The sequence below is a fragment of the Canis aureus genome, chromosome 25 (assembly GCF_053574225.1).
Source record: "Canis aureus isolate CA01 chromosome 25, VMU_Caureus_v.1.0, whole genome shotgun sequence".
Classification (NCBI taxonomy): Eukaryota; Metazoa; Chordata; class Mammalia; order Carnivora; family Canidae; genus Canis; species Canis aureus.
In genome coordinates, this window is record NC_135635.1 from 45,955,852 (window position 1) to 45,980,223 (window position 24,372).

The 24,372-nt window shown below is 46.4% G+C and overlaps 1 protein-coding gene across 4 annotated transcripts in view; it reads right to left on the reverse strand.

The window, feature by feature from the left end:
* Positions 1-2,235: 2,235 nt before the first annotated feature.
* The window catches only part of ADA2 (adenosine deaminase 2), a 31,004-nt gene continuing 8,867 nt past the window's right edge, over positions 2,236-24,372 (reverse strand). The window contains exons 4-9 of one of the 4 annotated variants that reach the window (XM_077871707.1): positions 13,825-13,952; positions 11,811-11,901; positions 10,391-10,499; positions 6,171-6,328; positions 5,376-5,578; positions 2,236-3,547 (exon numbers count right to left, since the gene is read on the reverse strand). In XM_077871707.1, coding sequence (XP_077727833.1) covers positions 3,385-3,547; positions 5,376-5,578; positions 6,171-6,328; positions 10,391-10,499; positions 11,811-11,901; positions 13,825-13,952 — 852 coding nt within the window. In that variant the 3' untranslated portion in view covers positions 2,236-3,384. Of the gene's footprint in view, positions 3,548-3,662; positions 5,137-5,375; positions 5,579-6,170; positions 6,329-10,390; positions 10,500-11,810; positions 11,902-13,824; positions 13,953-24,372 lie in introns of those variants that run through there. The other 3 variants (XM_077871704.1, XM_077871705.1, XM_077871706.1) reach the window with 3 other exon arrangements.

The following is a 24,372-nucleotide window of genomic DNA, read 5'->3' on the forward strand; positions in this document are numbered from 1 at the left end:
GAGACCAAACTAGAATTGCCTACCTGGTCCCTTCCCAAATCCCTGGCCTACAAAACCTATAGGACACAATAAATTTATGTTATTTCTTAAACCATTAAGTTTCAGGATAATTTGTTACACATCAATAAGTAACTAGAATAGTAATGATTGATGGTACCTGGGTGGCTCAGTTGGTCAAGCATCTGCCCTCAGCTGGGGTCATGATCCCAGGGTCCTAAGATCGAGCCCTCCATGGGCTCCCTGTTCAGTGAGCAGGGAGCTTGCTTCTCCCTCTCCCTGGCTCTTGCTCTCCCTTGCTTCCTTCTCTCTCTCAAGTAAATAACAGGGTTAGACATAAGAACAATAATGATTATAATAATAGTATATTCAGGCAATAATCTTCAGCGGCTACAAAAACTAATGGGTTAAAGATTTGATGAGGAATAAGATTTTTACATAAAGTGTTTCTTCATTAAATATTTATAGTCACAAAGTGGAAAATATTACAGTTCCAAATCCTGGCAGACATTTCCTTGACAAAGTCATTAATGGGAACATCATCATAATGGGTCAGATTGACATTGTATACATTGGTATGCTGATAAATGTTTAACAACTGGCTGGGGGCAGCCCTAGTGACTCAGCGGTTTGGTGCCTGCCTTAGGCCCAGGGTGTGATTCCGGAGTTTCGGGATGGAGTCCCACATCGGGCTCCCTGCATGGAGCCTCTTTCTCCCTCTGCCTGTGTCTCTGCCTCTCTCTGTGTGTGTGTGTGTGTGTGTGTGTGTGTGTGTGTGTCTCAAGAATAAATAAATAAAATCTTAAAAAAAAAAAAACTGGCTGGAACAGCGCGAGGGGGGGGTGCTACAAATTTGTAAAATTTGTTGATTTCTGTAGTGTAAAAACTCCCATGATGTCTCAGCTGCCTAGCTAGTGCAGTTGGTAGAGCATGCAATTCTTGATCTCAAGGTTGTGAGTTTGAGTGCCACTTGGAACCGAGAGCTTACACTAAAAAAATATATATATATTTTTTTAAGATTTTATTTATTTATTTATGAGAGACACAGAGAGAGAGGCAGGCAGAGACACAGGCAGAAGGAGAAGCAGGCTCCATGCAGAGAGCCGATGCGGGACTTGTTCCTGGGTCTCCAGGATCACGCCCCAGGCCAAAGGCAGACGCCCAACCGCTGAGCCACCCAGGCGTCCTTAAAAAAAAAAAATTTAGAAAAAAGTTCCCACAAAGACCAGTTTCAAACCACCATTGGTTTACCAGCAGGCTGAAATTTTTACAATTGTTTGTTGTTTGCTGGTGCAGACTGCCTTCAGCAGGCCCTGAGCCATGTGGCTCCTGATGTGAGGCACTGAGAAGGACAAAGCATCACTCCTGGGATCCCTGGGTGGCGCAGCGGTTTGGCGCCTGCCTTTGGCCCAGGGCACGATCCTGGAGACCCGGGATCGAATCCCACGTCGGGCTCCTGGTGCATGGAGCCTGCTTCTCCCTCTGCCTGTGTCTCTGCTTCTCTCTCTCTCTCTCTCTCTCTCTATCTCTTGAATAAATAAATAAAATATTAAAAAAAAAAAAAAAAAAAAAAAACAAAGCATCACTCCTGAGGCATTCCCCTGAAAATGTATGACCTGGAATCTCTTCACAAGGCAACAGTACATGGACCTGAAATGAGAGATATTCTCCCAAATAACTGGTCTGGACTCTTCAAAAATGTCAGGGTCACAAAAGACAAGGAAAGACTGGGAACTGTTCCAGAGTAAAAGAAACAACAGAGAGTGTAACTAAATGTAACATGTGATCCTGGATTAGGTTCTGGGGCCAGAAAAGAAATATGCCTGGAAGGGCTAGGGCCAGATGGTAGTGTTTTATCAATGTTAATTTCCTGATTTGGATGGTTACACAGAAGAATAGCACTGCCTTTAGTAAATGTATACTAGAGCATTTAGGAGTAATGGGGCATAATGGCTGCATCTTAAGTCTTGAATGGTTAAAAAAAAAAAAAAAAGGATCTATCTTGCAGACATTGAAAGAGATACAGAGGGCAGCCCAGGTTTAGCACCACCTGCAGCCAGGGCGTGATCCTGGAGACTCCAGATCGAGTCCCACATCAGGCTCCCTGCATGGAGCCTGCTTCTCCCTCTGGCTGTGTCTCTGCCTCTCTCTCTCTCTCTCTCTGTCTCTATGAATAAATAAATAAAATCTTAAAAAAAAAGAAAGATGCAGATATATATACAAAGGATGATACAGCAAGTCATAAAATGTCAATAATTGGAGAACCTAGACAAAGAGTCTAACATTAGAGTACTTTGTACTAGTCTTGCAACTTTTCTGAAGGTTTCACATTATTTCAGATCATAAGAAAAATGTTCCATGGTTTTTCCTAAGGCTGGATCCCAAATTCTCACCTGCTGAGAAACAGGATGATTTGCATCTCCAACAACATTCCCTTGGTTTGAATTTTGAGAAGTCTCCCTGCCCTTCCCTGGGAGCTATGCCAGCTGACAAAAAGCTCCAGGATCCCAAAAAAAAAAAAAAAAAAAAAAAACTCCAGGATCCAGAAGGAGGGGGCTGGACCAGGGAATTCATCATGGGCCAAATAATGGGGACTTGTAAAATAAGACTGGCAAGTCAAGGACTCTTGGTGTCTCAGGCTATTAGGTTTTTCCAGATCAGACAATTTACCTGACAAAGAGGGAAAAAGCATTTAACCTTACTCCAAGAAATAAATATAGACTACATAATTCGAATTACAAAAATGTTTTACAGAAGGCTTTGCTTCAGATTTCCTTGAAATAAATAGCAAGCCCCCAGGTGCAGCATGATTTCATTTATAAAAATTCAATTAACACATAAGTTTTTCCAAAAAAACATATGTCAGGGTACCTTCTGGGAAGTCCTACAGGAGAAATAAGTGAAATCAGTTTTAACGACTCCACTCCTGGCAGAAATATTACTTAGTTCCAAGATGGCTACAGCCTGTTTCCCAGATAGTCATATCTTAGCATCTGATTCTGTTGATGTTTCTAGTTCTCTGCTAGGGCTCAGCCTATTGAACAAGGCATGCAGACAAGACTAGCAGCTGGTTTAATTTGCCAAATCAGAGATCACACAAAGTCCAGGCCAGAGCCCTTACACTCCTGGAAGATGCCTATAATCATGACAACTTGCTACAGAAGTCCATTCTGCTCAGTTCCATTTTCACCATTTATTAAACATAAGTTGGCAGAGTTGGGACCTATATACTATCTACTGGGGTTGGTTAAGGCAATAAATCAAAGACTGTCAGAATTGGACAGGAGCTGAAAGGTCATCTTGTTCCATCTGGGTACCAGCCTGTGGTTGAGGACCTCTAATCACCAAGAGTTTTTCCAGTGTCATGAACCAAATAGTGATAAACTACTAATGGAGAGAGGGTTGGCTGCGGCCTTTGAGCTCAGGTGCAGGTGATGGGTGATGAATGAGCAGACACTTGAATCCTCTGGGGACTTCTAATGAATTCTTTGATCCTCCTATACTTCCTTTAGTCAAGTGAAGACAGGGCTGGCTTCTTGCCTTACTTCTCCTGAAAACCAGGTCAGAAGCCAGAATTTGATCACGGGAGGTCTTTTCTTTGGGGGAGACTCTGTTCTGTTCTCTCCTGCTTCAGCAACCAGCTCAAAACATACAGGTTATATCCATTCGTTCAACATATCCTTTATTGAGTACTGACTAGGTTTGGGGCATGGAGCAAGGCTCTGGATTCACAATCATCAGTACTCGCCCACAGGGAGCTTACAGTCTGGTGGAAGTGAAGACTATAAACACAGAAATAAATACGTAATTACAAATTATGGTAAGATAATACCATATTATTATGGTATTTCCTTCCTTGAAGAAAAAAAGCAAGGTGCCATGAGAGATATTAACAGGTTAGGGGTCTAGGAAACTTTTCTGACACAGGGACATTAAAAGTGAAGCTTGAAGGGTGAACAGGAGTCAGTTAGACAAAAGTGGAAAGAAAGACTCTCCCAGGCAATGAGAATGAGAAAGGACCCTGATGTAGCATAGAGTTTGAGATATTTGAGGAACAAAGGACCAATGTGGCCAGAATCTGGTGCTCTAGGGGAGCCTAGGGTGGGATGCTGCTGGAAGGAATCCAGGTTACAGAGGATGCTATATGCCCTGTTGAAACATTTGAGTTTTTCTAAGTGCACTGAGTAGTAAACAATGGAGTAATCTGAATTAATTTTTAAAAAGTCATTGCTCTGTGAAAAATGTAATGAAGTAGGCAAAGAGAAGAAAGGAGAGATCAACTAAGAGGCTATTATAACTTAGACAAGAAGTGATAGCGGCTTGAACTCAGCCAACAGCAATACAGATAGAGAGGTGTGCAGAATTCAAGGTACATTTTGATGTAGGGAACAGGGAAGAAAGCAGTATCAAGAATTTTGCTGAGAAATTATACTTAGAGCAACTCAGTGGGATGGGATGGAGGTGCCATTTACCAAGATGAGAAAGACCAGGAAAAGATTGAAAGGAAAGAGATTGAAAGTTCAGAATTGCACATAGGTTTCTGAGATTCCTGTGAACCATCCAAGTGAATAAACTGGGGATCATCAGCAAATAAATGATATTTAAAAGCAAAGGAATGGATGAGACTACCTAGAAAAAGACTATTGAGTAGAGAGAAAAGTAGAGGAGAGAAGCAGAGATGTGAACAGAAAAGCAAAAAGCAGCAAAACTGAGCCCTGAAGAATTTCAACACAGAGATCTGATAGAGAAGACCCTCTGGAAAAGGGACCCTGGAAGGAATGGCCAGAGAGAAAGGAGGAAACCAAGAAAATTGATGGCCTGAGGTTGAGAGAAAATAATATTTCAAAAAGATGAGTTTGGTAGACTGTTTAAGTGCTGAGAGTCAAGCAATGTGGAGGCCATTGATGACCTTCATGAGGCAGTTTTGATAAAGAAATGGAGATAGAAACCATACTGGAGTGGGTTCAAGACTGACTGACCAAAGGTGAAAACAGCTTGCAGAGGAAAGCAGAGGAATATGGTAATAAATGGCTATCTTCTCACTTTGGCCACCTGGCCAGGTCGGCCACAAACTTATCCCATCTCTCCTCCCAGGTTTTCATGGCAGCCTTTTTATCAATATCCAACAAGGTGCTGAACCTGTAGGAGAAAAGGCACCTAGGTCAGCCCCAGGAGAAAGGGTTAGGGAACAGTGAGGGGATCTCAGATGCTTGCAGAGCATATTTTTCCTCAGTCCAAGAACAATAATGAAAGAGAGAGGATGTGAAGAAAACCCACAGAAATCTTCCAGGCTTCTACCCTAAAACTCTAAGAGAGATAAATGCAAATTGTAGAGTGGAAAAGGGAGTGGAGATCTGGGAAGTACATAGGATACTCACTTGATGGAGTTCATGGCCAGCTGTTTGAGTGTCCTCAGATCAGCCTCCATTCCCCCAATGCCCATGAAGGCCTCATAGAAATCATAGGATAAGCCTTTGGCACCAAAGATAGCTGGGTCATCAGAGCTGATCACCATGGGATACCCAGTGGCCATCAGGACAGCAGCAGGGTGGTTTCTCAAGTCAGACACCAGTTTCAGAACCTGCCCAATAATAGGCAAATGAGGAAGACAAACTTTGACCAATAAAAAGAGTTGTCATGTGAGGTAAGACCATGTAGCATAACCAGCTCCTTATCCTTATCACCACTGAACACTGGAATGACTTCTGGGTACAACACAAAGAATAGAGCCAGTCCTCATACTCTTCCTAATTTTCTCCAAGTTTCTTCACCACCACAAACATTTGGTCTCTTCTTGGTCTGGCTCAGAGCAGCTCTCCTAAACACAGCAAGAGAGGCTGGTGCACAAAGAACCCCAAGCAACTGTGGAAGCAGCGGTATCCTATGGCCCCTCCCACTTCACTGGCCTTCCTCACTGTCCCTTTAGCTTTGTCTATGGCTCTGCCCAAAATTCCACCCCATTGGGGACCCTCATTGCTGCCTCAATGTCATGAATGGGTTAGGCAAAGGGCCATTCTTAAATAACTTACTAACGAGAGTGAGACAATGGAAGAATACAGAAAACAAGTGAGTTAAGGAGCAAGAAATTATACAGGAAAAAGTTTGGGAAACAGAACAGAGATTGAGACTGGAGGGGAAGATTGTACTGGGTTGGTCACATGGATCTCACTTACCTGATTGGAGATGGGACAGACTTCTATGGGAATGTTCTTCTTCCGGGAGTCAGCCCAGACTGCTGGGTGTTTGGTCAAAGCAAATCCATGGCCAATCCTGGTAGAGTTCAGTATTAGAGCATCCAGAAGGTTTCTATCTATGGAAGTACCCAGCCAATCTGGGGAAAAAGAGATAGTCTTCAATCAGATGGATCTGACCTGTAGACCATCCTCAGATAAAGGCTCCAGACTCTAAAGCAAGAAAAAGAACATTAGGGGATCCCTGGGTGGTTCAGTGGTTTAGCACCTGCCTTTGGCCCAGGACATGACTATCAAGTCCCGCATCAGGTTCCCTGCATGGAGCCTGCTTCTCCCTCTGTCTGTGTCTCTGCCTCTCACTCTCTCTGGGTCTCTCTTGAATAAATAAAATCTTAAAAAAAAGAAAAAGAAAAAGAACATTCACACACACACACACATACTTTCCTTATAACAATGCTAATGAGAAGTATGACAAGCCTTTTTTTTTTTTTAATTTTTATTTATTTATGATAGGATCCCTATCACAGGGATCCCTATGACAAGCCTTTATGTATGTATATAACACATGAGGAAGGTGAAACTTATACAGACTTTATAAATTGAAGGAGCATATTTGGTTAAGTAGTAGAACTCGGTTTCAAATCTTGGTCTAGGGGATCCCTGGGTGGCTCAGCGGTTTAGCGCATGCGTTTGGCCTGGGGCGCAATCCTGGAGGCCCCGGACTGAGTCCCGCATCGGGCTCTCAGCATGGAGCCTGCTTCTCCCTCTGCCTGTGTCTCTGCCTCTCTCTCTCTCTCTATCATGAATAAATAAAATCTTCAAAAAAAAAAACAAAAAAACAAAAAAACAAATCTTGGTCTATAGGACTCCACAGTCTATAGTCTTTCCATTTTTTGTTTTTTTAAAGATTTTATTTATTTATTCATAGAGGCACAGAGAGAGAGAGAGAGAGAGAGAGGCAGAGACACAGGCAGAGGGAGAAGCAGGCTCCATGCAGGGAGCCCGACGTGGGACTCAATCCCGGGTCTCCAGGATCAGGCCCCGGGCTGCAGGCGCGCTAAACCGCTAAGCCACCGCCACCGGGGCTGCCCCAGTCTTTCCATTTTTCGTTTCCGGAGCGATTTTCTGGGAATTTTGTTTATCTTTACAATGATATGTTGCAAACTGTCAATATTAGTACTTATGTATACTTACTCAACTTATGTTTTCTTTTTTTTTAACATTTTATTTATTCATGAGAGAGAGAGAGAGAGGAGGGAGAGGAGAGAGAGGCAAAGACACAGTTAGAGGGAGAAGCAGGCTCCATGCAGGGAGCCCGACGACGTGGGACTGGATCCCGGGTCTCCAGGATCAGGCCCCTGGCCTCAGGCAGCGCTCAACGCGCTAAACCACTGCGCCACTGGAGCTGCCCCTCAACTTATATTTTCAACAGTATCAATTGCAAGATCAGTGACCAACACGAAGAGGTGGCAGATACTGTTGGCTACCTAGTTCATCAGCCATCCCACTGTATCTCCCTTGTAGGCAGGACTTGCTTTGGAGCATGAAAATAACAGGTCTTGACTCTCCCAGCTTCCCTTGCAGCTAGGATAGTCTTTTTATTTTTTTTTTTTTTTTCTAGGATAGTCTTAATGCTGGCCTGGAAGGTTATTGGTGGGGAGCTCTTGGGCTTCCTCTCTGATAAAAGGAGATGTCCTGGGGGAAATATCTTATCTTTTGCTTCGCTGGAATAGTTAAACCTGAATGTAATTTGACTATATGACAACCAAGTAAGGTGAAACCCTGGATTTGATGAAAACAGCAGAGGTCACTTACTATGTAAAATAAATGACTTTAGGGCATAGTTGGTTAAGTGTCTGCCTTCAGCTCAGGTTATGATCTCAGAGTCCTGGGATGAAGCCCCATGTTGAACTTGCTGCTCAGCGGAAGCTGAGCTCCCTCTCCCTCTGCCTCCCATCCCTGCTCATGCTCTCTCTCAAATGGATAAATAAAAATTTAAAAATAAATAAGAGATGACCTTGTTGCAAAACCTATTAAATGTATTCCATTCCCGGCAGCCAAAAGCATCCTTATCAATCTACAGGTAAAATATGAAAATTCACTTTTCTGTTAGGAATAAAACCCAACAATTCCCACTGTTGGTTAGGGCATGTTTTTCATGGTTAGGGTGGATTTTCACTGGTTTCCTATCTAAAAATTTCAAAGATTTCTTCCTTTTAAAAAATAAGAACAGGGGATCCCTGGGTGGCTCAGCAGTTTAGTGCCTGCCTTTGGTCCAGGGCATGATCCTGAAGACCCGGGATCAAATCCCATGTCGGGCTCCCTGCATGGAGCCTGCTTCTCCTTCTGCCTGTGTCTCTGCCTCTCTCTCTCTGTGTCTCTCATGAATAAATAAATAATTCTTAAAAAAAATAAAAATAAAAAATAAGAACATTACTCTTGGGTATTAAATACTCAGCTCCTGGCAAAATCTTCTCCTAGGGCCATGGATCTTAGAATGTGGTTAGATCCTATTATGCTGTTTCATACTGTTGAGATGATTTCACACAGCTAAGTACGATTTTCCCAACCAGACCACAAGCTCTTCAAGGTTAGTAACCCCTACCCCTACCCCCTTACCCTAACCCCCACAAACAATTCTTCAAACCTGTAGAACAGCTTTGATCTAAATTGACTTGAAATGTCAGGAAAAAGGAGATTAATGTACACAGATCCTTCATCTGAGAGATGGTGTGATAAGGCAAGATTTCAACCTGGTTGTGAAATTCAAGCCCCCCCAATGCTCTCCACTTATCTTCTTGGTCTTCTTCTTCTTCTTCTTTTTTTTTTTTTTGTTTAAGATTTTATTTATTTATTCATGAGAGACACAGAGAGCCAGAGACACAGGCAGAGGAAGAAGCAGGCTCCATGCAGGGAACCCAATGTGGGACTTGATCCCGGGACTCCGGGATCATGCCCTAAGCCAAAGGCAAAGGCTCAACTGCTGAGCCACCCAGGTGTCCTTCTCTTTGGTCTTCTAAGGATGACAGGTGCCTCAGGTATGCAGGGACGCCAGGTGGGATGCAGCAATAAGCTTTCCTCCTGATCTAAGCACCCAACATCTTCATTTTGACCTGAAATTACAGCCATGATCTGGGATTCCTTTTGCTTAGGGTTTACACATTTTAAGGACTGGGATATGGGAAGGTCTGAGAGATGACCCACGAGCCTATGAAGTGAGCTTTGGGAAACAAAGGGGTGGCTAAGCCAATGGCATTTCAGAAACAATAGCAATGGGGTCTGCTTGAGCTGGGTGGGGTCACCCCTTCAGCACTGATGAGTGTGGACAAAGCTTCCTAATTGCTAGAGCAGGCCTGGTCCTAGTCCATCTTCTGCCACCTAACCCATGTATGACTTAAGACAGGTGAATTAATCTCCTAGGCACAATTCATTCATTATAAAATAGACATCAGAAAGGGCTCAAACTCAAGCTCCACTAATAACTAGCTCCTTACCCTTGGACCAACCACTGTATTTGGAGACTTGGGCAATAAAATGAGGAGGGGGGCACCTGGGTGGCTCAGTTGGTTAAAAGTCCAACTCTTGACTTCAGCTCAGGTCATGATTTCAGGGTCCTGAGATCAAGCCTGGTGTCTGGCTCAGTGTTCAATGGGGAGTCTGTTTGAGATTCTCCCTCTGCCCCTCCTCTCTCTTCCCTCAAATAAATAAATATATCTTCAAAATAAAATAAAATAAAATGGAGATAAAAACACCTTCCCAGCAGAACTGGAGTGAGAATTAGTAATAATATATATATATATTTTTTTAACAATTTATTTATTTATTTGTTCATGATAGACATAGAGAGAGAGAGAGGCAGAGACACAGGCAGAGGGAGAAGCAGGCTCCATGCTGGGAGCCCCACGCGGGACTCGATCCCGGGACTCCAAGATCGCGCCCTGAGCCAAAGGCAGGCGCTAAACTGCTGAGCCACCCAGGGATCCCCAGTAATAATATATTTAACGTGCCAGATATTGTTATTCCTTCTCCAGGGGCTTGTCATCAGGATTAAGTGAAATAATGCATACAAAATGGACAAATACAATAAAACGACTCTCAACAATATCAATACTGCCCCAGGATCCTATCAGTTCTCTTGAGTGATGATAAGGACCCCTCCTATCTATCACCTCCTCTGTTTTGCTTGTCTCCATATGGCTCACCTGTCTCTCCAGCATGGAAAAAGTAAGGCAGTTTAACACCATGCAAGGTGGGAATCATCAAAGCCTCCTTGTAGTCAAACAAGGAGTAGCCAGTGTCTTCATGCCCCACCTGCAGGACAGAGAAGAGGGGACATGGAGCCATCTGCTTGGTCCGTGCCTCAGCTGTAACTACAACAAAATTATGCTTTGCAAATTAAATGACACATACCCACACACACCCCGGGATTTGTAGCTATGTGCCACGAGTAGAGTACCTTAGGATAAAAAGTGTATTTCCTTCAGAATGCCTATTTTAATTTGCTGGGGAAGGGGACAATGACACATTTTTATAGTAAGCCAAATACGGATATTCAATGTAGTAGAATGGAGTGCACACTTAATAATGAGTTGGACCTTGCAAGTAGATCCCTTTGAACAACTACTATCCCCCTTCCAACCCCAAATTCCTTCCAGGACTTGTCCATTACAGTCCTTCTAGGGACTGATCTGGAAGCTCTATACTAGAGGTGCTTAGTCAGCCTCCTTTGTCCATTCCTATGGTGCAACTAGGAGGCTCAGTTATTTAAATGTCTGCCTTCAGCTCAGGTCATGATCCCAGGGTCCTGGGATCAAGTCCTACATGGGGCTCCCTGCTCACCAGGGAGTCTGCTTCTCCCTCTCCCTCTGTCCTTCACCCCTCCCTGTGCTCTCTCTCTGGGTCAGATAATTAAATAAAATCTTTAAAAAAAGAAGAAGAAGAAAATAAAATCCACTCTTATGCTACTGTGGATGGTCTGAAAACAAGAGCTTAAGCACAGGCTCAGGTAAAAAGTAGTTTCCATAAGAGGGAGTCAGGATGGCCTTTGAGCCAGTTAGCTCCAACTAATTTAGCTTCCTTCATGAGATTGATGGGTTATCACCTGGGAAGTGTGCCCTGGCTGTCGGAGCTTGGCTATGGCTTTGATTTGGTGGAGGGTCAGGGCACCACCTATGGATGCGCAGCTTCGGAAGTAGCTGAGGAAGCAAATGGGATGGAGGGGCAAGGGACAACTCTATATCCTTGACAGTTTTGCCCAGGGCTATCCCCATCTCTGCTTCCAGACCCCCTGCCGCCGCCGCCCCCCTCCATGTGCCACAGTTTAAAGAGCCCCCTGTAGGTAGGTAGAAAGAGGGCGGATGGCAGGGGAATGGGACTAAGCCCACCATTACTGCCCAAGCTCCTCGAATTCCTTCCTTATTCTGGAACTCCCCCTTTCAGCCTCCTGGCCCTTTCTGCTCCCCTTCTTGGAGCTGTCTTCATCCTGCTGGCCCCCAGAGAAGGTCAGTGCTAAGCTCTGGCCAGGCCTGTGCCTCTACAAAGGGTTTGGTGGGAGCTGCCAAGTCCTGCAGGAAGAGCAGCTCCTGGGCCCCGCTCTCAGCTTCATCATGCACAGTCCATTACCAGGTCAAACCCTGCCACCATCCTGGGGAACATGGTTCGAAGCGCCATGGCTGTTTGCACGGATTTCATGATGAAGGACACATTTTTAAATCTGCGAGAGACAGAGAGAAGTGGGGGCAACAGCATGATTTGGCGTTGGCACTGCTGGGCACCCCCAAGTGGCTCCACTAGTGCCTGGGGCTGAGCTGGTCCAGGGTACACAGCAAACACTTCCCACACCCTCGCCCCACTGCCCACATGACCCTGTGCTGCCCGGGCTACTGGGATCCCTACCAGTGGCTACATCTGAGAAATACATCACCCATGGGCAGCCCGGGTGGCTCAGCGGTTTAGCACCGCCTTTGGCCCGTGGCGTGATCCTGGAGACCTGGGATCGAGTCCCACGTCAGGTTCCCTGCATGGAGCCTGCTTCTCCCTCTGCCTGTGTCTCTGCCTCTCTCTCTCTCTTTCTCTCTCTCTCTCTGTGTCTCTCATAAATAAATAAATAAACCAATCCTAATATTTGTCTCTTAAAAAAAAAAAAGAAAGAAATACATCACCCAAACCGAACCCTATCCAGGACTCTGGCTGGCTACAGAGGAACCCATAGTGTCTGAAAAGCAAAACGAGGAAGAGAGATTCATGGGATAAGTTTCATTTATCTACATTTGGATGAAGCAAAGAGGCCTCGTTCAAAAATTGCCCTGCATCCCTGAGAGGATGGTTTCCTGAAGTGGGTGCCCTGCAGAGCCTGAAATGCAACAGATCACCCAAGTCCCTGTCAGGTCAGCTGGACCTGGCACCTATAAGTCCTCTGCCTCCAATTAAATCAGCAAAGCACTACAGAAATCACAAAACCAAACTGTCTGTCTTCTCTCCACACTCCCTCTGCTCAAGTCCAGGATAGGGACGAGGCAAGCAGCACAACAGAAGCACCAAAGGGAAAAGTCTGGTACAACTCTGTGACAGAACAAAGATCTCTGCACAGCAGATGACTCACTTGTTCCTCAGTTCTGTGGGCTTAGATTCCTCCCACCCCCTCCTCCATACCTGCTCATTCCCTCTCCTTCAGAGCTCTAAGGGAACACAGGAGCATTTACCACCTGCTGCCTAGCCCTCACATCCTCTTGCTATTGACCCCCAGGGAGCCTCTGAGGGGACCCAGGGGGCCCAGCTTACAAGCCCCCTCCTGGCTGACTAGCACACAGGTGTAGGCCTCTACTCAGCAAGCCTCAAGCCCTCACAAGGAGTGGAGGGGCCTCAGCAGGGATGGGGCAGGAGGTGTCTGACTGCTCTCCAAGAGCCCAGCCTCTAGAGTTAGCTGAGCAAATGGAGGAGCTGCCCTTCCCCAAGCCCTGACTCAGTGTTGATCCCCATATGATTGCTCCACATCCCCAGCCCTGTGTATCACAGGCCTTAGACTGGCCACCCTTTGACAGGAGGAGAGAGCCTGCCTTGGTAAAATCAGAAGGGAAGTTAAGCGATAAAGCTTTCTGCGCTTGCTTGGGGGAAAGAGTGGGCCCTTGTTCACACCACCAAGTCCCACATCCATGCTCCTGCTGGGCGTCCACACACAGACTCTGAGGTAGCTGTCCCTCAGGGCTGGGTCATCAGTCAAGGCCTTGCACAAAGCCATCCACAGCCATCCACAGCACATGGCTGACATTAGGCAGAACCCCAAAGGCAAATTGAAACAAAGAAATGAGCCAGTTATCTGAACATATAAGCAAAAACATATCCATAACTGAGTCATCCAGGCCAACATGGGGTCAGAACCTAGAATTTTCTGGAAAATTACCAAAGTTCTTCATTTCAGCCTAGGGGGGGTGGATTCAAACTGGAAATGACTTTAGAGGTACGTGTTTGCACACATGCACAAACATATCTGCCAAGCCCATGGCTCTTTGGCAGCAGGGGTAGGTCTCTGACACCAGCCCCCTAGCCTCCCATTCTCCTCGCCTCCCTTCCCAGTCTAGTGGCTCTGCCTGCACCCCATTCTCCCAAATCCTGCAGCTTCAGCTATGTTCTCTCTCACCTGTGATCCGTATAAATGAGTTTGATTCCAATGAACCCAGGATGCTTTTTCGCAAACATATAAGCCACTTCTCTATAAGTCCTCACTGACCACTCTCGGCTATGGACGGTCCCATTCAGTTCATACACCTGAGAAGGAAGCATGGTCATGATCAGACATTGGAGGTGAGCGAACTTCATTCTCATGGCCAAAAATATCTAAAGCCAGATCGGACTTTACAATTTCCTTGTCCAGAGCCTTCAACAACCTCTGATATTTATCAGAAGTCCTAGTCCTATGTGGGAGAATGCTCTTGAACACCCAAAAGCTGGGTGTCCGCCTGATTGATTCATTCATTACTGGGTCCTTGTACCTAAAGCAGTGCCTAGCACATGGTGAGCTCTAAGGGAGCTCTATGGTGAGCGCCCAATAGGCATTTGTGTAATGAATGCAGAACAGGTCAGCTGGGGATAGGAAACAGCCAAAAAGAGGAGGCCAAGGACCCACTTCATCTCCTCACTTTACCACCCCTAGGTGGGATGTCCCCTGAAGTGGACATGGTTAGGGGCAGAGTGCGAAGAGCCAGCAAGGGACTGTGGGTAAGGCAACAAGAATGAACAAGTGTCCTTTGTGAGAGACGGGAAAAGAGTGGGTACATCCCCTGTAGTATCCCCTGCAGCATCCTCTGCAGCTCCCGTCTCCTCCCCCATCACGAGGTCAGCTCTCAGCCACTTGGTCAGCTCTCAGCCCAGCCAAAGTGGCAGTTCAGGGTGAGGACAGGATATGGGAGTTTCCAAAGAGATTGTGAGACAAAGGAAGATGCAAAGAAATAATATGCAGAAGTTATTTCTATGACTCTCAGTTAAAAACCTATGGTGTGGGATCCCTGGGTGGCGCAGCGGTTTGGCGCCTGCCTTTGGCCCAGGGCGCGATCCTGGAGACCCGGGATCGAATCCCGCGTCGGGCTCCCGGTGCATGGAGCCTGCTTCTCCCTCTGCCTGTGTCTCTGCCTCTCTCTCTCTCTCTCTGTGACTATCATAAATAAATAAAAATTAAAAAAAAAAAAAAAAAAACCTATGGTGTGAAAAAACAAAAAAACAAAATAAAACAAACTAACAAAAAGAAAACCCTATGGTGTGGGGCCCCTGGGTGGCTCAGTGGTTGAGCATCTGCCTTCAACTCAGGTCATGACCCTGGGGTCCTTGGATTGAGCCCCACATTGCGCTCCCCACAGGGAGCCTGCTTCTCCCTCTGCCTGTGTCTCTGTCTCTCTCATGAATAAATGAGTAAAATCTTAAAAACAAAACAAAACAAAACAAAAAAACCCTGCCTTGTGTAAGAAAACAGGCTAGGCTCTGGAAGGGTAGCCAGTGCTAGTAAGACAAGACACCTGCCCTTAAGGAGTTTCCAAAGACAGGCTCCATTCATTTGTGTGATACAAAGCCAGAAGAATTAAGTGCTAAATAGAGGTTTATGGGACCTCAGAGGAAAAGGGGGATAGGGTCAGAAAAACTTTATTTATTTATTTATTTATGAGAGACACACAGAGAGAGAGAGGCAGAGACACAAGTAGAGGGAGAAGCAGGCTCCATGCAGGGAGCCTGATGTGGGACTCGATCCCAGGACCCCAGGATCATGCCCTGGGCTGAAGGCAGGCGCTAAACCACTGAGCCACCCAGGGATCCCCGAAAAGCTTTTTGAGGGAAATGGCATTGAAGCTGGGCCAGCTCTGCACTGGCCCCTCTGGCTAAAGCATTGCTAATCCTGGCATGGGGAGCAATGGTTCCACACAGAGCCAGAGCTGCTGGGATTCAGGGAGCAGAGGCTGAAGGGCAAGGCAGAATGGAAGTCATGAGCTCTCTCATCACCTAAAGTAGAGAAATCCTTTCTCCTGACTGGGGTCAGCTCTTGCATCCCAGCATCCCAGGACGCAGTGGTCTCCAGGAACCTTTTCTCATTGCCAGCCAATCACTTGCTCACTCTTGCCAGCCCAGGGCTCCTGCCCTTTCCCTCCCAGCTGTGCCCTGGAGGTGCTGCCTTTTGTTCCAGGGCAGCCTTCCCAGCACCCTCTTCTCCCCAGGCCAATAGAGCAGCCTTTTTGCTCTTTCACCTCCGAGGGTCCTGTCCTACAACCCAGGTTGGGGGAAGTGGAATGAATGAACAGCTATTTCCAACCCCTTCTCTTGGCCTCATTGGCCTTGGCTCTTTGGTTTCCTCTGCTGCTGCCCAGTGAAGCCTGATGTCTCATGCAGTCCCCCACAAGGCTGCCTCAGCCCCTCAACTGGGCTCACTCTCAGCAGGTGGATCTTCCCTAGCTGCTTAGCCTAGGAGTGGACATGCTCAGGCTTACTGAAAGTTAAAGCTGTCAGAACTTTCCAGAGGAGAGAATCCTTAGTATTGCTAACTCAGTATCAATCTAGTATAGCCTGCTACTATTATTATTTTTACTGAAGGAGATTAGAACATGCCACCCTAAAATATGCTACTTTTGCATAAGGATTATTATGAGTAGAAGGCAATCAAGCATAAACATAGACAGAGCTCTGCGACTTCCTCCTATCTGCCTAAAAGCAAGGTATTAACTCTCATGAAGATGCTCCCTCTCCCATCTCCCTGCACCAGGAGAACAAGGCTTATCACTGGAGACACAAGGTCAGCATGGAGATGGGTGTAATGTAGCCCTTATCTTGTGTGAGCTTCCCCCACATAGCTCCCTTACCACAATTTACTACCCCAGAAACCCAAACCCCTTTCCCTCTATATCGCTGTTTCTCCACAATTTATCAACACTGGTTAAAATAGTGTATAAGCACTTGATCTATCCATTTTTGGAGGGCTTCACTTTTTTCTACACAAAGGCTTCCAAGCACTTAAAAATTAAATAATAACATCAAATGCGATTTGTCCGCCTTTTCTCCTGTAAATGAAGCTTTTGTCAGTTTGATTTGCAGGCCCCAAAACAAGAACCTTAAGAGGGTAAAGAAAAGTTTGCTGTCATCCTCTCCTACTTTACCAAGGATTTTTTTTTTTTTAATTTTTATTTATTTACTTATGATAGTCACAGAGAGAGAGAGAGAAGCAGAGACACAGGCAGAGGGAGAAGCAGGCTCCATGCATCGGGAGCCTGATATGGGATTCGATCCCGGGTCTCCAGGATCGCGCCCTGGGCCAAAGGCAGGCGCCAAACCGCTGCGCCACCCAGGGATCCCTTTACCAAGGATTTTTAAAAGAACTCTTCCTGCCACTGATCAAGGCTTACAGACTTCCAGGTGCTCCACTAGAATCTTCACATCTTTGATGCCTACAGAACCTATACGCTGTACCCCAGCAGTCCTCCAAGTGTGGCCAGGGAACCCCTGTGGGTCCCCTACTTTTCCAGGCAGTCTGCAAAATCAGAAACTCTCTTCATGAAAAGTTTAAGATCTTTTTTTTTTTTAATTTTTTTATTTATTTATGATAGTCACACACACAGAGAGAGAGAGGCAGAGACATAGGCAGAGGGAGAAGCAGGCTCCATGCACCGGGAGCCCGACATGGAATTCGATCCCGGGTCTCCAGGATCGCGCCCTGGGCCAAAGGCAGGTGCCAAACTGCTGCGCCACCCAGGGATCCCCGAAAAGTTTAAGATCTTATTTGTCTTTTTCATTCTCCTCGCATAAGGGTACAGAATTTTTCAGAAGTTGCATCGCTTGTGACAATATTGCTCTGACAAATAATGGATTGTGTGCTTGCATAGCCTTGAGTTTTGAAATCTTCTCAGTTTTAGTTTCTTTTTTTTTTTTTTAAATGTTTATTTATTTATGATAGTCACAGAGAGAGAAAGAGAGAGAGGCAGAGACACAGGCAGAGGGAGAAGCAGGCTCCATGCACCGGAAGCCCGATGTGGGATTCGATCCCGGGTCTCCAGGATCGCGCCCTGGGCCAAAGGCAGGCGCCAAACCGCTGCGCCACCCAGGGATCCCCGAAAAGTTTAAGATCTTATTTGTCTTTTTCATTCTCCTCGCATAAGGGTACAGAATTTTTCAGAAGTTGCATCGCTTGTGACAATATTGCTCTGACAAATAATGGATTGTGTGCTTGCATAGCCTTGAGTTTTGAAATCTTCTCAGTTTTAGTTTCTAATACAAGCTAGGTTATACAGGATATCATAGATATAATCCATACAAACAAAAGCTCTTTAGGATCCTCCAAAATTTTTGAGTGTAAAAATTCGAGAACAGTTGCATTAAACAAACCCAGAACTGGTACTTGAAGTTTTCTTGGCATTTTCTAGGTGATTTGCAGAAGGGAAGACCAGAATTCTTCCCCATGCTTTGACTGCTATGTCATTATTGAGTTCCCTGCCCAGACACACCAACTGGATTGTAAACCACTGTCGGCAGGATCCAGGTCCTTTGGATCTTCCCACCACCTCCTCCTATAGCCCTAGTGCAGGAGCTCCACAAATAAGCATTAACTAGAGAAGAGTTTACTCTTCATTACTAAGCCCCAGGCAGCAGTTTTAAAGAAGGGATGAATAGATGGATATCAGAGGGGTAGCCAATAGAGTAGTGCTAGCAGAACTGAGGGAACAAAAGAACCTTAAAAAAAATCAACAAATGACAATTCTGCCTAAAAGAAGATCCTTGGCATATTAAACAAGTCTGTGCAGATATGCAAATGACACAACCAGAAACCTGATGGGGGCTTGCATATGGCCGCACTTCCAAGCCATCAATTCTGTCATTCCAGTACTTATTGAAGGAGAATCTGGGACCCCTGCCTTGCAGGGTTCCAATCCCACTGCCAGTTCCCATAGCATGGAAGGTTGTGAAGAAGGAATCTGGCCCCTGGGGCTGCAGATGCCAGAGCCCTAGTCTTTTGGTACCTCAGTAAATCACCACAGGGGCTGCCCATATCTTGTACTCCTGGGCTTCTGGCCTCTGGCCAAGAAACTGCAGGCTTTATGGAAGCACCTAGGGCAGGATCTGAATGTGCACAAGCACCCCGATTTCAAGGAACAAGAGACTTGTTTCAGGGGGAGACCTGCAACGCCTCACAGCCTTACAGCCACTCCACTATAGGTCAGAAACTTGCTAGGAAGCCAGGCATTCAAGTAAAGTACTCAGTTGGCTAGAGGGTTCTGGACAGCCTTCTGGGTCAGGCTCCCGGTGGAGATATGTTCTGTCCCAGGCAATCATACCTCACAGCACAGGGTCGATGAAGGATCAAATGAGTTAATATTTAGAAGGCAAAAAAAAAAAAAAGAAAAAGAAAAAATTGGAAAGCACTCAGAAATTATAACTATTGGGGCACCTGGCTGACTCAGCCAGAAGAGCCTGCAACTCTTGATCTCGGGGTTATGAGTTCAAGTCCCCACTGAGTGCAGAGATTACTTTTAAAAATTAAAACTTAAGGTCCCCTGGGTGGCTCAATCAGTTAGGCATCTGCCTTTGGCTCAGGTCATGTTCCCAGGGTTCCAGGATGGAGTTCTGCAGAGTCCAGTATCCAGCTCTCTGCCCAGCGGGAGTCTCCTCCCTCTGCCTCTCACCCTGCTTGTACTCAAGCTCATTCTCTCTCTCTCTCTCTCTCTCTCTGTAATAAATAAATAAATAAATAAATAAATAAATAAATAAATAAATAAAATCTTTAAAAAATTAAAACTTAAAAAAATGATAGCTATTAATAATATTACCAATCTTATTTTTTTTAAGATTTTATTTATTTATTAATGAGAGACACAGAGAGAGAGAGGCAGAGACACAGGCAGAGGGAGAAGCAGGCTCCATGCAGGGAGCCTGACATGGGACTCGATCCCGGGTCTCCAAGATCAGGCCCTGGGCTGAAGGCAGCACTAAACCACTGAGCCATCTGGGCCGTCCCTATTACCAATCTTATTATTAAGACTAGATGTAGAAAAACAACTCAAAATCTGCAGTTATCCTAGGACGATGAGTTAATATCCTAGAATTTAGCAATCAGTAAGTACAAGTAGGAGGTTTCTCTAAGACTATGTGATACAAAAGCTGCTATATCCATGTAATAAGCCCTTTTGAGTTGAAAACACATTGGATTCAATATAGATTATCTCCATTTTAAATTATAGTTTAATTGTGAAACTATGAAGTTGGCTATTTACATAAATCAATATACCTAGTTTTCACCACTAGAGCACCATGCATTTAGCATGCACTAACTGAGCTTCTATTATGTGCCTGGTATATGCCAAGAGCTTTATATCACAATCTCATTTAATCTTCAAAACTACACTACCATGTAGTTCTTATTTTACAGATGGAGATTACAAGGCTGAGAAAGGCTAAGAAACTCAGTCCTACTTCCCAACAGGACGTTCAGAATCTTGCTGACCCTGGGTGTCTCCTGTCATCAGAGCAGCTCCGTCTTCTAGTGACTCAGGTCCCAGTGTCCCAGCTCTGGCTGCACATTAGAATCACCTGAGGAGATGGAAATGCCTGGGTCTCACCCTAGACGAATTAAATCAGAATCTCTGGGGTAGAACACAATCCATTATTTGTTTGTTTGTTTGTTTGTTTGTTTGAATCTCCCGGGTGCTTCTAATGTACAATGTCCAGCTAGGGTTAAGATCTACCATTTTTGTGGACTTGACAGGCAAGTAAACAGAATGATTACTGCAGAGCAGGATAAATGCTATTATGATGGGGAGCAGCTAAGAGAGTTATCCCAACCTCGATTGTCTGTGTTCTTGCAGAGTTACACCAGTAACAAGAGACTTCAGCAACAAGCCAGGTGGAATTTTCAGTGGAGGATCTGCCAAGAATCCAGGAAAAACCCTGGTGGTAGGGAGTGGGTAGGCCAAGCAACGGTAGGGTTTGTTACACAAGTAGCAGCGTCCAAGAAAACGTCTGGGCACGACCATCTCGGGTGCACCACCCTGTCTCTCTCCTAAGACCCCCTGTCCGTTAGTGCCAGCAGGCCAAGCTCCTGTTGATAATCCTCTGGGGTCTTACAAGAGCTCCAGTCTGAAGACTGGCCAGGACCCAGTCTGGGCCTCAGATCGCGACCGTGGGGGAAGGGCCTGGAGCCCAGGAGATAAGACCCGCCTAGCAACTGTTGCTAAAGGCAAGTAGCCTTTGTTATCAAGCATTAGTAACACAATAGGAGGCTGAGCAGCCAGGATAGTCCATCAACATCATCCCAGGCCCTGAATTAGCCCCACAAGCAAGAAGGGGGAGGCTGTGCGGCTCAGCAAAAGAATTCCCGTGCAGGCGGTTTTTAGTTGTTAATGTGCGGTGGCTCCCCCTACTCTGGCTAATGGGGGGCAGTAAGGCAGAGACTCTCCGTTGCAAGAGGCCTTTGTTCCAGGGTCAGAGCAGAACAAATGGTCAAATCCCATCCCCCTCGGCCTCTCCAGAATCCCAAATCCCAGCAGCCTTCCACCTTCTAGGATGCCGGGGGGTGAGCAGGGTGGAGGAGAGGTTAGGAGCAAGGCAGGGGCTCGGAGCTAAGTCCCGGAGCTGAATCTCGGAGCCACTCCGGAGCCACTCCGCGGGGCAAGGAGAAAACAGCCCCGCAGGGAAAGAGCAGGGAGCAAGCGGGAAACAACTGCTCTCCCTCCAGTTCTCCGCATCTTCCCCTAAATGCTTCCCCACCGGCTCAGGAGGAGGGTCACCGCGCTCACCACAGCCGAAGCCTCCGCGATGCCCCCTCGTCTCCCCTCCGGCCCTCGGGCGCCCAGGGCCCTGCCCCGATGGATGGGCCGCCTCCCCCGCGCCCGCCCCGCGCCGAAGGCCCCACGGGGAGCGAGCCCTGAGCAGGGCCGAGCGGCCACCCCTGGGGCTCTGCCCTAGAGACGGAGGAGACTCGAAGCCGGTGCCCCCTCCGGGAGCTCCTCCGAGGTGGGGCAGGGCTGCCTCAGTGCTCACAAAATCCAGCAACCTGGCCTCTACCCATCACTCCTTACCACCAGTGTGATCTTGAGCGAGCCCTCGGCCCCTCTAGCCTCAGTTTCCTGCCTGTACGGCGCAAGCTTGCTACGCAGCCCGAGTGCTTCGTAAAGGTCAAGGCAGAGAAGGCCCTCGCTGCCAGTGCTCGGCGTCGGACCATCTGCATTAGAATCAGTGAGAGGAGGGGGGAAAGCTAGTGGATTTTGCGGCTTCCTGGCCCTCCCCAAGAGCACAGAACTAGAATTCTGGGAGGTGGGGGTTTAAACCTGAATTTTAAAGAGCACCTCCAGATTATTCATACAGCAGCCAAGTTTGAGGGCCACCACCACCAAGCATCACTATCACTCTTGGTGCCCCTTGGCAACGCAAGGTGTCGTGTCCGTCTGAAATACCTCGCGATCTGACAAAAATAAGGAGGCAACAAATGCCTGGTGCTGGAAATCTGCATCACCAGGAGACAAAGACGAGAGATGTGCACTCGGGCGGGGGTGGGGGAGGGGGGAGGGAGGGGTTGTCTGACGTACAAACCAGCTTCTGTGGGACCCAGAGAGGAGGACAGACTTAGAGGGGCTGGAGCCCAGACTTGGAGAATAAACAGGCTGAAACAGGGGAATAAATTGTTCTGGGAAGTGAAATTTTTTATACCTCACATAGGCCAGGCCCACTGCCAGCTCATCTCTTTTTGAAAGTCTTCTCTTAATAGGTGGATGGACCCTCTCTTCCTGTAAAAGGATCGTTTGTGTCCAGGTCTTATTTATTCTGCTCACAAAACTGCTGAAAGCTCTACGGTGGGCACAAAGGTCACCCTCACTCCCACTTCCCAGGAACTATACTCAGAGCTTTCACAACCACACAAACGTCAGACCCCAGGGCAGATAGGCACCCTTATCTGGGAGCCACCTCTTCAGGAACCCCCAGGGCCGGGCCTTAAGCTAACCTCAGGTGGGGATTAACATATCTAAGGGGAAAGGTGGGTCAGTCCTGAGAATTGGCCAGGAGGAAGCTTTATGAAGGAAAGGGGAGCCCTGATCCACAAACTGGAATTACTGGTTCTTGGGACAGGTGTATCCTTCATTACAGGGTCCTTGAACACTTTAGATCAAACTGGGGGTAATAAAATCAGTTCAGGGATCCCAACAAGAATTTAAAAATTGGGACGCCTGGGTGGCTCAGTGGTTGAGCACCTGCCTTCGGCTCAGGGAGTGATCCTGGAGTCCCGGGATTGAGTCCCACATTGGGCTCCCTACATGGAGCCTGCTTCTCCCTCTGCCTGTGTCTCTGCCTCTCTCTGTGTGTCTCTCATGAATAAATAAAATCTAAAAAAAAAAAAAGAATTTAAAAATTTGGGGAGTGCCTGGGAGGCTCAGTCTGCCTTCAGCTCAAGTCATGGTCCCAGGGGCCTGAATGGAGCCCCACATTAGGCTCCCCAAGCAGTGGAGAGTCTGCTTCCCCCCTCCCTCTGCTGCTCCACTTGATTGTGCTCTCTCAATTTCTCTCTCTCTCTCTCTCTCTCTCTCTCTCGTCAAATAAATAAATAAAATCTTTTTTTTTTAAATAAAATCTTAAAAAAAAGAAAAAAACAAACTGGGGGATCCCTGGGAGACTCAGCGGTTTGGCGCCTGCCTTTGGCCCAGGGCGTGATCCTGGAGTCCCGGGATCCAGTCCCACATCCAGCTCCCTGCATGGTCTGCCTCTCTCTCTCTCTCTCTCTCTCTCTCTCTGTTTCTCTCATGAATAAATGAATAAAATATTTTTAAAAGTTTTTTTTAGAATGCACAAATACACAAATATCAGAATCTCTGTACATTGCTATGTTTCATAGATAAGTAATGGATACATGTGGAAACACTTTCCAATAAAGTCAATTTATTCTAGCACTTTACCCACCCTGGGAAAAGGATAATATTTTCATCAGATTTTCCAAAGATTAAGAACACTGTTATGGACCCCCTTAGATTCTCAGAGCTTAGTGACAGCCTTAATTTTTTTTTTTTTTTTTAATTTATGATAGGCACACAGTGAGAGAGAGAGGCAGAGACACAGGCAGAGGGAGAAGCAGGCTCCATGCACCGGGACTCCGACATGGGATTCGATCCCGGGTCTCCAGGATCGCACCCTGGGCCAAAGGCAGGCGCCAAACCGCTGCGCCACCCAGGGATCCCAGTGACAGGCTTATTACTGGGCTCTGGCTCACCAACATCCTTCTGGCTATAACCTGGCTTCAGGAAAGTCTAAGATTTGCCTTCAAATCTTGAAGTTCTCTCGGGAGAACTTTCCAATCAAGATGCTTAAGTGTCTGGTCTAATTGATAGTTTTCTCTGGAAACCAGCATTCTGACTTTCTTATTTATACTTCTGTCTCTTATGAATTGGTCAATGTGTTTCAGTCCTCTGGAGCACTATCACTTCTGAGTGTACAAACAATAAAATTTCTGAGCCTGTAAAGACCATGGAATATGGTAACAAAGCCAAAATAATGCCAGCCTGTAGACCTTACCACAAACTTAGAGGTCAGTCACCAAGGCGTTGGTATGCTCAATGAATATTTCAATGAATGAGCAGACTAGTTAAGATACAATATCCGGGAGAGCTCTACATAAAGGTCACGTACCCCAAGCCACTTAAAATCTTCAAGCAGCTCAAACTCTCTGTGAGCCCACCAAATG